The sequence below is a fragment of the Acinonyx jubatus genome, chromosome B3 (assembly GCF_027475565.1).
Source record: "Acinonyx jubatus isolate Ajub_Pintada_27869175 chromosome B3, VMU_Ajub_asm_v1.0, whole genome shotgun sequence".
NCBI classification, from domain to species: domain Eukaryota; kingdom Metazoa; phylum Chordata; class Mammalia; order Carnivora; family Felidae; genus Acinonyx; species Acinonyx jubatus.
The window spans coordinates 112,445,251-112,459,226 of record NC_069386.1 but is presented as its reverse complement, the minus strand read 5'-3'; the positions used below and the strand labels follow the sequence as shown (position 1 = coordinate 112,459,226).

Here is a 13,976-nt window from a genome sequence, read left to right as displayed (position 1 = left end):
CACGGTGTCGCCCTGCTGTGGACTGGTGTGAAGTGTGGCCCGAAGGAGGAGATGCCCCGGGCTGTGACCTGCCCTTCAGAGTAGTTCCTCCTTGGGGAGGCTTGGTCAAGGCCAGTGGTACCTCAGGCTCACAGTTCAGGCCTGGCTCAAGTGCTCCATGTGGCCAAAGATGAGAGCAGCCCCTCTCACTTTGGAATCTTCATCCTCGCTTGCTTTTGGGCCACTGTCAGTAGCTGAGTAGTCCCATCAGTGACCTCAGTGCCTGGAGAGGGGGATGGTCCAGGGCCTGCCTTTTTGGCTGGTTTCTTGCCAGTGGGACTAATGGGTAAAGAACAACAACAACATCTTGGTAAAAGGCTTAGTGGGGTCTGGATATTTTATTTTATTTTGTTTTTTATTTTTTTATTTTATTTTATTTATAATAACATTTTTGAGATATAATTTACATACGGTTCACCCATTTGGAGGGTACGGTTGAATGGTTGTTAGCATATTCATAGCTGTGCAACCAGGACCACTGTTCGTTTGAGAACATTTTCATCACCTCAAAAAGAGACCCCGTGCCCCTTAGCTGCACCCCCTTTCTCCCCTGCTTCCAGCCCTAAGCAACCAGTACTCTGCTTTCTGTGGATTTCAACATTTAGTGAGCACTTCATCTGTGTCCAGCACTGGGCTAAGACCATTGCAGTAGCTCAGACAACACTCCCTCACAACAACCAAGTAGAAGAGACACTCAGATGTGTCTTTGTCTTACTGATGTGGAAACTGAGACTCCGTGAATCCGGCTTACAAAGGCCGTAGTTGACAGAGCCTGCTGATGGCTAGATGGTCGTCGTTTGGTTTCTGGAAGAAGCCAGGCCAGGCTGTGGAGGTGGTAGATTGGCGGGGGCAGCCGACTCTTACTGGCTACGAGCTAAGAGGACGGTCCTTGCTGCTTCACTGAGATCATGTGCCACCTGACTCTTTTTTTTTTTTGAAATGTTTATTCATTTTTGAGAGAGAGACAGAACACAAGTGGGGGAGGGGCAGAGAGAGACGGAGACACAGAATTTGAAGCAGGCTTCAGGCTCTGGGCTGTCAGCACAGAGCCCAATGCGGGGCTCAAACCCACGAACCGCAAGATCATGACCTGAGCCGAAGTCGGACACTTAACCTACCGAGCCACCCAGGTGCCCCACCACCTGACTTTTAAAACGGCTCCAGATTATCTCAGGAGCCTTCAGGTTCCATCCACACTGGGGGAAAGGTGCTGAGCTATCCAGGCCACGATCTACTTTCTGGGGTCCTTGTTAGGAAGGGGGTGCCTGGGCTCTCTAACCGGGGCGTGTTCGTTAGGCCAAACCACTTTGCAGGATGAGCCATGTGGCCCCCTTACTCCGTGGTGACCCTTTTGTCTCCGGACATGGGCTGCAGGTGGACATAAACCAGGAAACAGACAGGTTCCTGCTCCCCTCTCTAGTCTCCCCACTCCGGCTGGGAGGCTGGTCTCGAGGTTTCCCCATCAGTGGTGAAATAAATAACAGGACCTCTTTCCTTCGGCCTGTGGAGCTCCGTGAATGATTAACCTTGATTAAACAGAAAGGGATGGGAAGTGAGAGCCGTGTGACCGCGGACATTTCTGGGCTCTGGCTCTGTTCTGTTTTGCTTCCATTGCCCTCATTTTGACAACAATCTGCAAAGTAGGGATATTATGTGTCCCCATTTGTCAGGTGAAGCGACTGAGGCCTCGACAGGTTAATTAAAGTCACGTTGCCAGCGAGTGACAGAGGCCAGCTGGATGAAGATTTTTTTTTAATTGTATTTAAATCCAAGTTAGTTAACATATAGGGTAATAATGGTTTCAGGAGTAGAATTTAGTGATTCATCACTTGCATTTAACACCCAGTGCCCTAATCCTAACAAGTGCCCTCGTTAATGCCCATCCCCCATCTAGCCCATTCCCCACCCCCTACGCCCCAGCAACCCTCAGTTTGTTCTCTGTATTTAAGAGTTTCTTATGGTTTGCCTCTAGATTAAAATTTTTTTTAAGTGCCTGCTGTGAACACAGCACCAGGATGTCTTTAATTAAGCATGTGAGATATAATTTGGTCCTTTCTGATGCTGGGCTGTGTAGGTCTTGTTATTCCCATTTTACAGGTGGGCATCCTGAGGCTGAGACTGAGAATCCTGTCCAAAGAAAGCTAGTGAGAGGTGAACCAGCTCCGCCCAGTTCCAAAGTCTAGCTAGCTCCCTTGGATGTCCCCACCGCTCTGAGTTTCCAGGACCCCAGCACTTACATGACCTGGGGCGGGGGGTAGGGGGGCCAAGCTGTTAGAGGTACCCTTTCCAAACAGAGGAAACTGCCTGGTGGTTCTCAACTTCGTCAGTAACCACTCCCAGGTGGGGAGAAAGTAAATAGATCTGGGTGGAGATGTTCTTGAAGACTCTGCTTTTCATCTTTGAGCGAGCCAGCTGACAGCTTGCTTTGAAAGGCTGGCAGCATGCCCTTGATCAGTTAACCAGATACTCCTGTTTATGTTACCAGAACAGCGGGCATTTGAGATCACTTCCGGGCAGCTCTTCGCCTAGAAACACCAACCAGTGCCCACGCCCTGGTGGCACTGGCAGCGTGTGGGGACCAGAGGGTCTCCAGGGTGGCCCGAGGGAGAGAAGGTACCCTGGCTGTGCCGGCAGCTGCTGCAGAGAACTGAGCCCTGTGCACACGTGCTGGCCTGGCACTTTCAGGGGGGCCCTGGCCTGACGCTCTCCCACTGCAGCCAGCGGCGGCAGAGGAGGGGTGGACCCTGGCTGGCATCTGGGCACCTGCGGGGCAGGGGGGTGGGGGTCTCGGGGTTGAAGACCTGACGTTTTACTTAGAGCCTAGATCAGGTTCCTGGTCGTTCTACTGCAGGGAGGGGGATGGAGAAGGAGAAGCCATGTTCCGTCTTTAAGACGCTTAGATCCTAGATGCAGGGTTTTCTGGGGCCACTTGGCCAGGGGTGTTTTGCCCTTCATCTTCCTCCGCAGTTAACGGGTACTGACTATCGGGGTGGATGGTTTATCCTCATCTTCGCCCCTGACGATGACTTTCTTGGTAATAGTGGACCCTGATGAAGCACTTGAAAGTTTTTCACATCCCTTTCTCTATGTAATATTTGATTGTCTTGCTCATTCTTTTTTTTTTTTAATTTTTTTTTTCAACGTTTATTTATTTTTGGGACAGAGAGAGACAGAGCATGAACGGGGGAGGGGCAGAGAGAGAGGGAGACACCGAATTGGAAACAGGCTCCAGGCTCTGAGCCATCAGCCCAGAGGCCGACACGGGGCTCGAACTCACGGACCGCGAGATCATGACCTGGCTGAAGTCGGACGCTTAACCGACTGCGCCACCCAGGCGCCCCATCTTGCTCATTCTTTTAAGTAGATGGGATACTTTTTTCCTTTTTTTTATCTTTTTTATTGTTCTTTTTTATTTTGGAAATTTCTGTGTTTCCCTCCCTCCCGCCCCCCTTGATAATACATGAGCACTGATCCCTCTCCCCGACAAAAAAAAAAAAAAATTCCCAGAGAAATGGGAAGTTCCCTATATCCTACCCCAGAGGTCTGACTTAGATAAATGTACATGTTTTCAGGCAGACTTTTTTTTTTTTAATTTTTTTTTTTAACGTTTATTTATTTTTGAGACAGAGAGAGACACAGAGCATGAACGGGGGAGGGTCAGAGAGAGGGAGACACAGAATCCGAAACAGGCTTCAGGCTCCGAGCTGTCAGCCCAGAGCCCGACGCGGGGCTCGATCTCACAGACTGAGAGATCATGACCTGAGCTGAAGTCGGCCGCTTAACCAACTGAGCCACCCAGGCGCCCCGCAGGCAGACTTTTAAAAAATTTTTTTTTTTTTTTTTTTTTAGCATTTATTTATTTTTGAGAGACAGAGAGAGATAGAGCATGAGCAGGGGAGGGACAGAGAGAGAGGGAGACACAGAATCCGAAGCAGGCTCCAGGCCCTGAGCTGTCAGCACGGAGCCTGACTCGGGGCTGGAACTCACGAACTGTTAAGATCATGACCTGAATTGAAGTCGGATGCTCAACCGGCTGAGCCACCCAGGCGCCACCTCCCCTAGGCACACTTTTCTAATATTTGCAGAGCTCTTTCTTTTTTTTTTAAATAGGTAATGACTGTGTATGGTATAAAATTCAAAAGAAACAAAAGGGTATTCTGTGAAAAGCAAATGTCCTTCCCTCCTCAGCCAGGAGGCCCCAGATCCCTTCCCTAGAGGGAGCCACTGTTGCAGGTCCTTGTGTGTCCTTCCAGGGATACTCTGGCATAAAGCCTTTGTGGATGATCCTGTAAACTACTGACAGTGTCTGCTTGTGAGGGTAGGAGCTCGCGGTCATGAGACGGAAACACTGATCATACTTTGAGTCCTTTGAGATGAGACTATCCCTATGGAATTTATTGGCCTCTTTTGATAAGCAGTGGAGCCCGCCCATCAGAATCAGCCCTACACAGGAACAAAAGATTGTCCCTGGTGCTCTATTTGGCTGTGCTGTCTTTTATTGTTTAATTGAAGTCTAGTTGACACACAGCATTCCATTAGTTTCAGGTGCACAATAGTGATTCTTGATAATTCTATACATTATGCTGTCTATACATCACGGTGTAGCTCCCATTTGTGCTGCTTTTATTTTTTTTATTTTTATTTTTAAATTAAAAAAAATTTTTTTTAACGCTTATTTATTTTTGAGACAGAGAGAGACAGAGCATGAACGGGGGAGGGTCAGAGAGAGAGGGAGACACAGAATCTGAAACAGGCTCCAGGCTCTGAGCGGTCAGCACAGAGCCCGACGTGGGGCTCGAACTCACAGACTGTGAGATCGTGACCTGAGCCCAAGTCGGACGCTTAACCAACTGAGCCACCCAGGCGCCCCTATTTTTATTCTTAATTTTTAAAAATGTTTATATATATATATAGAGAGAGAGAGAACAAGAGACAGAGCACAAGCTGGGGAGGGACAGAGAGAGAGAGAGAGACAGAGACAGAATCCAAAACAGGCTCCAGGCTCTGAGCTGTCAGCACAGAGCCCGACGTAGGGCTCGAACTCACAAGCCATGAGATCATGACCCGAGCTGAAGTCAGACGCTTACCTGACCGAGCCACCCAGGTGCCCCTGTGCTTCTGTCTTTTAATTAGGCATGTTATGCTGGGGAAAGTTGCTGGATTCCAGCCTGCAAGGTGTGAGGGACTTATTTGGGGTCACGTAAAGGGGTGGAGGTGACTTATCTGGGATGGCACGCACACCTGGCTGACCAGGTTTCCTGACCCCTGTCCTCTGAACAATAGCTCCCCCAGAATGATCCCAGGAGAGCAGGAGGATGTGCCTGGGAGAGGCATGGTCAGCACGTGAGCCTGGGCCCTGGTGGCTCAGTGAGGCGGCGCTGCTCTCCCCCCACCCCCGCAACACCAGCCTTATGTGGCTGCAGGTGGGTTATCTTGTTTACTCTGTTGCGCCACCAGTAGAAAAGGCACCTTTGTCAACGGAGGCTTCTCTGGTGAGGTCAGCCAAGAGTGGACGGCCTGGATTGTGCACAGAGGTGAGTAAACATCAGAAAGGAAAGTGCTAGCAGGGGGAAGCAGATCGTTAACAACCAGCGACGTTTGCGGACGCCTGGACAAGGGAAGTAGACAAAGTCACGGACATTAGTTACTTGAGTGCCAGCACTGTGCACGTTCGGATGTGTTTTGTTTCAGGTGCTTTTCCTGCTTGTGTGATCCCTCACGTAGTTTCAAACCCGCAGCACACACAGTTCTGTATCCCGCTTTTTGTTAATTATATCTAAGGTTTTTTTTTTTTTCCCCCATAATAGTCTATGATTTCAGAACCCCTCATTTTGGCTGTATAGTGTTCCACTGAGTGGATGAATCATAATGTACTTTACTGATACTTTATTAATATAATTTGGGGCCATTTCTGATCTCTTCCTCTCCAGTAATGCTGGCAAAAACATTTTCACACGTGTGGTCTTTTCTGTCTTCAGCGTCATTTGCCCAGAATAGTGCCTCCGCCCTGGGCATGAGCCCATTGTAGTTCTTTCCCCGGGGGTTGTACCCAGTCGGCCCACTGTGACGTGTTGAGGCCTCGTCACTGTACCCGCCCTGCGGTGGGAATTAGCAGAAACTGATTTTTGCAAATGTAGTAAATGAACATTGGTTCCTTTGTTTCAGTTCACAAAGTGTGGCGGTGTGCGTGGCACATCTAATTGTCATCCCTAGTGACAGGGATCAGTCCTTGATCAGGCCCAAATGAGGGGAAACCCTGCTACCTCTGACAGGAAGTCCCGTCAGCCTCTACTGCCAGATCCCTAGATGGCTGGTGTCAGCTGTGGTGTGAGAAGGGGACTGTGCTAATAAGCACTGCTGTGTTCTTATGGTCAACACACTGGATGTTCCTGCGTGTGCTGCTTCTTTTGTTAGGAGACTTACAGAGATTTCATGTTTTCCCACTGTGGAGCCAGAGTCCCTGAGTCTTTTCTTTTTCTTTTTTTTTATCAAAAAAAATTTTTTTAATGTTTATTTTTGAGAAAGAGAGACAGAGCACCAGCAGGGGAGGAGCAGAGAGAGAGGGAGACACAGAATCCGAAGCAGACTCAAGGCTCTGAGCTGTCAGTACAGAACCCGATGCGGGGCTCAAACCCACGGACCGCAAGATCATGACCTGAGCTGATGTCGGACGTTTCACTGACTGAGCCACCCAGGTGCCCCCCCCTGCCTTTTAAAAAAACATTTTATTTTTAAGTAATCTCTACATCCAACATGGGTCTTGAACTCACAACCCCAAGGTCAAGAGTCGCATGCTCTATCGACTAAGCCAGCCAGATGCCGTGGGACCCTATGAGTCTGAATTCAGGCTTATCCTGGTGACAGCTTTTTGGGGGCTTGTGGGATGTCTTATTTTTAAACGGTATGAGCATTTAAAAACTAGGGGATGCATATAAAAGGGCCGGATTTCTAGCTCCCCTTCATTGGAGAGCTGGCAACCGAGGCCCATGTTCCCATGTGAAATGGGGCAGAGGCTGCTCCTGTCCCCTCGTCACCCCCACTCTCATACTGAAGCTGGGTTCCAGTTGTCACCTGCCGTCTTGTACCCTGGCAACCTCTTCTCTGTGCCCATGTTGCTGTCCCCAAGAGGGCCAGTGTTTTAAGAAAGATGCGTGGGCATACGTGGCAGTGAGGACTAGCCAGTCCTACTTTTCTTACATTTGCCCCTTTTGCTCATGCATTCAACCTCCTTGAGCCTTAGTTTCCTCATCTGTAAAGTGGCAAAGAATAATAGCACCTGCTTCGCAGTGTTGCCGTGAAGATACAGGATTTAAAGGGGGTATAATACCCAGAAGTAAGTGCTTAGGCGACGTTAGCTGCTAATCTTATTATTTAGGGCGTATGTTTGTCTCCTGTAGGTTCTCAGCTAGGGGTGAGTTTTGGTTGTCACAACTTGACATGGGGAGCTGTTGCTGGAGTCTCACAGGAGGGGCTAGGGATGTTGCTGAACATCCTGTGATGCATAGAACAGGTCCCCCACCCCTAACAAAGAAGTCACCAGCCCCAAATGTCAATAGTACGGAGGCTGAGAAGCCCTGTTTAGACATTTAAGTGTGACTCTTGGTAACTGAGCTCCTTAAACATATCTCTAAGGGAACAAGGACTGCCTTGGTCTCTCAAAGAATCAGAATTATAAGGGACCTTACTTAGTACGACCCCCAGGGGTACTTGGATCCTTTCCTAGCACCCTCACCAAGCACATGCCTTTGGCAGATAGCACACTGTACATCCAACATTAGGTCTGTTTATTACATTGAACTCCAGCCTTCCCGGAAGCTTCCTGTCCTCCACCTAGTAACGGTGGCCACCATTCATTGAACCTGATGTGTGCGTGGTTGTACTTAGCAGTTGCCATGTGTTGCTGTATTGATCCTCACCATCCTTCAAGGTGGGTTCTCTTCTTATACCCATTTTACAGATGTGGAGATTGAGGGTGGGAGAAGTGACGTCCCTTGTTCAGGATCGCTCAGGGGCAGAGCTGGGACTAGATGCAGGTCAGGCTTGCTCTTTGCTTCTGCCTTGTCCCGCCTGGGGCTGCACCCAGCAAGCTGATTTGCTCATCCACAGGAAGATCTTTCAGCTATTTGGGGTGGCCTCTGAGCCCTCTCTTCTGTCCTCCTGGTCAAAGAGCCCCAGTTCCCAGAGTTCCCTGCAAAGACGTGTTTCTGATCCGCTCACCATCCAGAACGCTCTCCCATGTCTTGGTGGTCACCTGCCTGTGTTGTGGCTCTGCTCCCCTCACCTCTCTCCACCACGCTGCCCCCGGCCCCCGGAGAGGCTGCCCACCCCACGGCAGCTCTGTTGACGTTTCATCAGCTCAGACTCTGTGCCAGTGCTGACCGGAGTCATCCAGATCCTGTCTAGTTGGTATTTTCACTTCATAGTGACCCATTTTCAATGATACTCCACAAGATTCAGCCCACCTGTACCTGAATCTGAAATCTACAATGTCCTGGTGGAACAGAAAGTGTGTGGGGTGGGGAGTCAGGAGGCTGGCTGGTTTGTGAACACACCCAACTTTGTGGCCTGGGAAAAGCCACTCGCCTTCTCTGGTCGTGTGTCCTCCATTGTGAAGTGAGGCTTTGACTTGGGTGATGTTAGCGTCTTTCCCAGCTCTAACATTCTTTGGTGAAATATGTTGGGCAGCAGGAGCTTGCAATAACTCTAATTAGTGTGGTAGCAGTAATGATAGGTAATTATTAAGCAGTCACTCTCTTCCAGGCTCTTTTCAATGTTTTGAACAGATCGTCTTACTGGCCCCTCCAACCCCATGCTCTTATTACCCCCATCATATTACCCCCCATTCTACAGATGAGTGCCTTGAGGCAGAGCCCTGTTGTGTCACTGGCCCAAGGTGCCCACCTGACCAGAAGTGGTTGCATTGTCTTCTTTAGAATGAACCCTTCCAGGCTCTTAGATGCTCACTCTGTAGAGTGACCTACCTGTGCTTCAGCATCTCGTGTTTTGCACTCCCTTCTTCCACCAAGATCAAGGCTATGAATGCCGCTGGACTTTAAAGTTTCAGCCTCTGAGTCATGCCTATGGGGTAATCCAGATGGGATACAGGTAGATAATTCAAGGTCGGTGAGAGGTTGAACAGGGTCCAGGTTCTCCGCTAGCCCCCCTCTCTCTGTCCAGCACCCTCAGAACTTGCCGCAGGGCTGGAGGAGGGTGAAATGGGAAAGGGAACCTGCGAGCACTTCCAGCATGGCGCCCCAAGCATGTTTCCCGAGCCCATTTCTGCAACTGCGTGCATCCACAGAAAGCCCACTGGTTCCCTCTATCTCTTTAGGCTGTTAGCCAAAGATGGACCCAGTGATGATGCAGTTGGAGCAAGGGGAAGGTCCAATGGGGCCTGGCCTGGCGGGGACTAAGGCAATAAAATGGCCCTCTGCCCTTCGTTTGAATGAGACTGGACCATAGCCCTGCTGGGATAGCACTGCTCCCCGCACTGGGGGTCAAGGGGCCCTGGGTCTCTAGCCATGGATGTCCATTGTGGCTGCTGGTTTTTCCTCCTTGCTGGACCCCTGGGGCACTGCTAAGGGGCAGGTGTCCTCCTCGGTCATAATGTTGGAGCTTGAGCATCAAGACCAAGGTCTGTTCGTGCGTCTTCACCAGCAATTGAGACCCCTCCACCCTTCGTGTTTCTTGTGGAAATTACTTGAGCTCTGGGCTTTGAAACCACAGTTTAATAAATCCTTTACTAAGGAGCTCCTGAAGCGCTGCCCTGGCCAGGGAAGCGTGAATCTTCAGTGTCTCAGACACAACAGGTGGGGCCATATGCTGGAGGAAAGAATATCACTGCGTGGTGTGCCTGGATGCCCATGTTGCTGGTGCTGTACTTCCCCCCCCCCCCCCGCCGCGTTCCCCCCCACACACTCTTTACCCTATTAGTCTCTCCTCTGTTGAGGAGTCACAAGGCCACTGTCAAAGTCACATGCTTTCTGCACCCCACACAATGGTAGTCCTTTCCCGTAACACATCCGCGTTCTCAGACACACTAAGTGTCTTCTTGGGAACCCAGGGCCGCACTTTTGGGGTGGGCCCCAGGCAGAGTTTGGTGGGAAGGCTGCAGGCTGGGGACACAGAGTGGTGGGTCCACCGGGAGGTTCAGGGGAGCTACCCTTTCTCCTCCTTTACCATGGATTGTGCACTTTTCTAAGTGACAGGCACTTTCTAAGTGTTTTCTAGTGAATCCTCCTGACTTAAAGCATGCCGTCACTGTCTCTCTTTTACTGTTCAGGAAACTAAAGTTTAGGGAGGGTAGTCTGAAGGTCACGCAGCTTGAAGAGAGTAGATCTAAGCACTGAATCCAGATCTGGTATATCTCGAAGGCACATTCTCGGTCACCAAGTTACCTCCGCCATTTCCTATGTAAGCCTGAGTTGCGTGATGGGTGCTGCTTGTTGGTGGAACCGTCTTATTTGGGAGGTGCTCAGACGCCCCTTCAAGGCATCATCACTGGGGCCCGGGATTCAAGACTGAGGGTTTTAGCGAAGCGCAGTCCCAGAGGCCTCAGAAGCAGGGTTTTGTGTGGGAGACGTGAGCAAACACAGGTGCATTTCTGTCTCCCAGGGCTCTGAGCCTGGCTTCCCCAGGAAATGGGGCTGGCTGCTTTCAACAGCATTTTCCTCTTGCAAAAGCAGTGTCTTTTTTCAAAACCAGCCTCTTCCTCTCATCCCCAAACCCTCTCCACAACTGGGTGATAAACAGTGAGATTTCACAGGCCCCAGCTGTGCTGGTGATTCCCGCCAGGACTCTGGCCGCATTAGGACTGAAACTGTCCCCTGCTTGGGGGGGGGTGGGAGGGGTGTGGATCCACTTACCTTCCGGTCTGTAGAAAACTCCAGGCAGTGGCAGAGTGTGGGCCTGGAAGGGAGATGAGAACAAGGCGCTGTGGAAATCCAAGATGGTGGTAAATGAAGAAAGACAGAAAGACCCCCCCCACCCCCCCCACCCCCCCCCACCCCCCTGCTAACTACACAGTGTGGTGACATCCAGGCAGTAGTATATGGACAGGTACAGCTGGGGGAGAATATGGAACCACAAAATAAATTATCTTCAAGATAAAAAATTTCTCTAACACTCTAATATTTTTTACAACAAAATAGTCTTAACAAAATGAAGATAAAGGCTAAGTGCCCTCTCATTTCCTGCCAGGTTGTAGCACCAACACAAAGGAAGGGCACCCAGTAAATATTCCTTCTTGCCCTTTCCTCTGAGCTGTCATCTCACACTTCCGGAGGGTCCCTGAGGGCACTGTGTGGCCCCCTGCTCTGATACCATCCGGCATCACCCACAGGCGCAGTGGGATCATTTAGGCCCCCTCACTTCACATCAGCTTCTCACTGGCTCCTTCTCCAGTTGCCCAATTTTCCACTAGAATGTCCGCTGCACGGGGCAGGGGTTTTGCTCTTTTGGTCACTGCTGTGTCCCTGACTCTGTGCCTGGGACTCTGGGGAGAGTATTGAGTCCACACCTTCAGGAGCTCCCATTCTGGCAGGTGGCCAGGCAAGGAACATGCAGTGGGATATGGGCAATGATGGAGTGGGTGTAGGGTGCTTTCGGCTCTGTGCCCCAACCCAGATGTGGCAGTTGGCTGTCAGGAAGGCTTCCCGGAGGAGGTGATATCTTAGCCTGATCTTGGGAGATGAGCATGAGATAGCCAAGCCAATATCCTGGAGGATATTCCAGGCTGAGGATTCGTCTACACCCCCTGCCCACCCTTAGCCTATGTGTCAACCTTCGCAAAGCTTTTGGAGAGCACATACGCGCCTCTTCTCTCTCACGGGAGCAGACTGGCCTACAGAGTGGAGGTGTGTTTGCAGGGACAGAGAAGTAGTCCATGTTGGTAAATTCCTAGTGAGGCATTGTTTAAAGGTAAGGTCAGAACTGGGGGTGTCATAATACTCCCTCTTCTCCCCACCTATGTGAACGGTTATCCCTTCTTCCTGCTCACAGGCTCTGTAATTCTTCCTTATAAACCTAAGCAACCATTTCTTTTCCCCTGATGGTCACCAGTGTGGCGATCTTCCCTTCTGCCAGTTCATTGCCACTTAACTGTTCCTCCGGGGCAAGAGGAAGTGGTGGGGGAGGGGGGGTCATGAGTCTGGTGACCTTGCTGAGGAGGAGGGTAGTTCTGGGGCGGCTGCTGCTGCTGAGTAACACACTGCTCACTGTTGCAACTTCGCAGGGCAGGTGGGAAGAATGCTGACTGGCCCTGCTGTGGGGGGCTGGACGTTGGCTCTTGAGCCCCCATGTAGTTGAGTGCCGTTTGGTTGATGCATAGAAGTGTGGAGTTGCCAAAAGTGGATTGGATCTGGAGCAAGAGAGTTCCTCTGTTTCCCGTGGAATGTGGCAGCTGGGGAGAGACCCCTGCCCAGATTTTAGGCGGGCGTGGGAAATTGAAGCACGCGCTTTTTTTTTTTTTTCTCTGCTTGTTGAGTCACCCTGTTCCTTGTTTGAGCCATAAGGTGGTGCTGTTGGCACAGGACTGCTTGGTTGCTACAGAAGAGGCTTCAGTGTTGCTGCTCTGTCCCCACCAGCTAGAAAATTACAATATAGACGGTCTTTCATTTTCTCTCCTTAGATTCCCTTCCTGGAATTCTTCCTCACGCTCTTGCAGCTTGAGGTGGCTCCACATCCCTACCCCAAACATACACACACGTGGGCATCGGGATGCTCACCATTTTCTCCTTTATCCTGATCCCGGGCCTCTGAACTCTGATCCCGACAAGACTTACTAAGTCTTTCCCTTGTCCCTGCCAAGTGGACAAGGATTTAATGAACTGTTTTGCCCTAATTAATTAGTGAGGCTTAATGTGTTACCTCTGGGGTAATCTGCCTTGTAACTGTGAAGATCGAAACTAAGCCTTATACCCCAAGAGGTAAGTTGCTGGCCCTTCTGCTGTGGACGGGGTGGTGTTTTTGGAAGAAGGTTGGTTGGGGAGGCATTAAAGGACGTGTTGCTTTGTCCATCCCACTGGTGCCAACACAGCAGCTGGAAAGGGCATGAGGCAGGTGGGTCCTGGGGACCCCCGGAGGCCCCTGTGAGGGCTTCAGAGACCATGGGGCCTGTGGGGAGCCTGACCGCCTGCTCGTCTTTCCTTTGCCCAGACGTTCACGGCATGGTGCAACTCCCACCTTCGCAAGGCGGGGACGCAGATCGAGAACATCGAGGAGGACTTCCGGGATGGACTAAAGCTCATGCTGCTGCTGGAGGTCATCTCAGGTGAGGTGGGCCGCCCTGGCCGAAACGGGGTGCTGCCTGCTGGGCTCGGCCGCTTTGGGAGCATTGTCTGCCACCTGCTTCTGCTCTGCCTTTGGTCGTGGTGAGCTGTGGGTCTCTTGCAAGAAGTCAGGGGCGACCTGTGTGAATTAAGACGAGGAGACCGGGTTTGCTTCCGGCTCTGCTGCGGCCAGCCGTCCATGTGTCCTTGGACATGTCACTGCCTTTCTGCCTTAGCACCCTCATTTGCAAAACGAGGGAGTATGGAGTGTGGTCTCGGAGGTCCCTTCCCCCTCCAGAGTGCTTGGACTTTGGGGTCATTATGTAACCATCTCCAAACCTCAGCTCCACTAGAACCCATCTGCCTATATCCAGATGATCCCACTCGCTTATCTGGCCCCCCGTGTAGAATTTGGATGTCCAGAAATCTGGAGGGGCAGCTCCCTTTGAATGCACATTTCCACTTTCTTATGAGTACCTTTCCTCCACGATGCCTTAGGGGTCGATGGTTCCAACATTCTCACCTTGGTTCATACACTGGGTAATCATAGCTACTCTCTTCACTTTACCTTCTACCTTGACCCTAGTGAGTCCCAGACCTGGTCTCAGTCCAGCCTTTTCTCTCAAACCCCATCTCCACCCACATGCCCCCCAGGGTCCCCTCAGCATG

At 50.9% G+C, this 13,976-nt stretch overlaps 1 protein-coding gene across 3 annotated transcripts in view; it reads left to right on the top strand.

The window, feature by feature from the left end:
- Positions 1–13,976, top strand: part of ACTN1 (actinin alpha 1) — a 95,635-nt gene that overhangs the window by 37,557 nt on the left and 44,102 nt on the right. For all 3 annotated transcript variants that reach the window (XM_027066019.2, XM_027066016.2, XM_027066018.2), the window contains exon 2: positions 13,195–13,309. In XM_027066019.2, the coding sequence (XP_026921820.1) occupies positions 13,195–13,309 (115 nt within the window). The remainder of the gene's footprint in view (positions 1–13,194; positions 13,310–13,976) is intronic.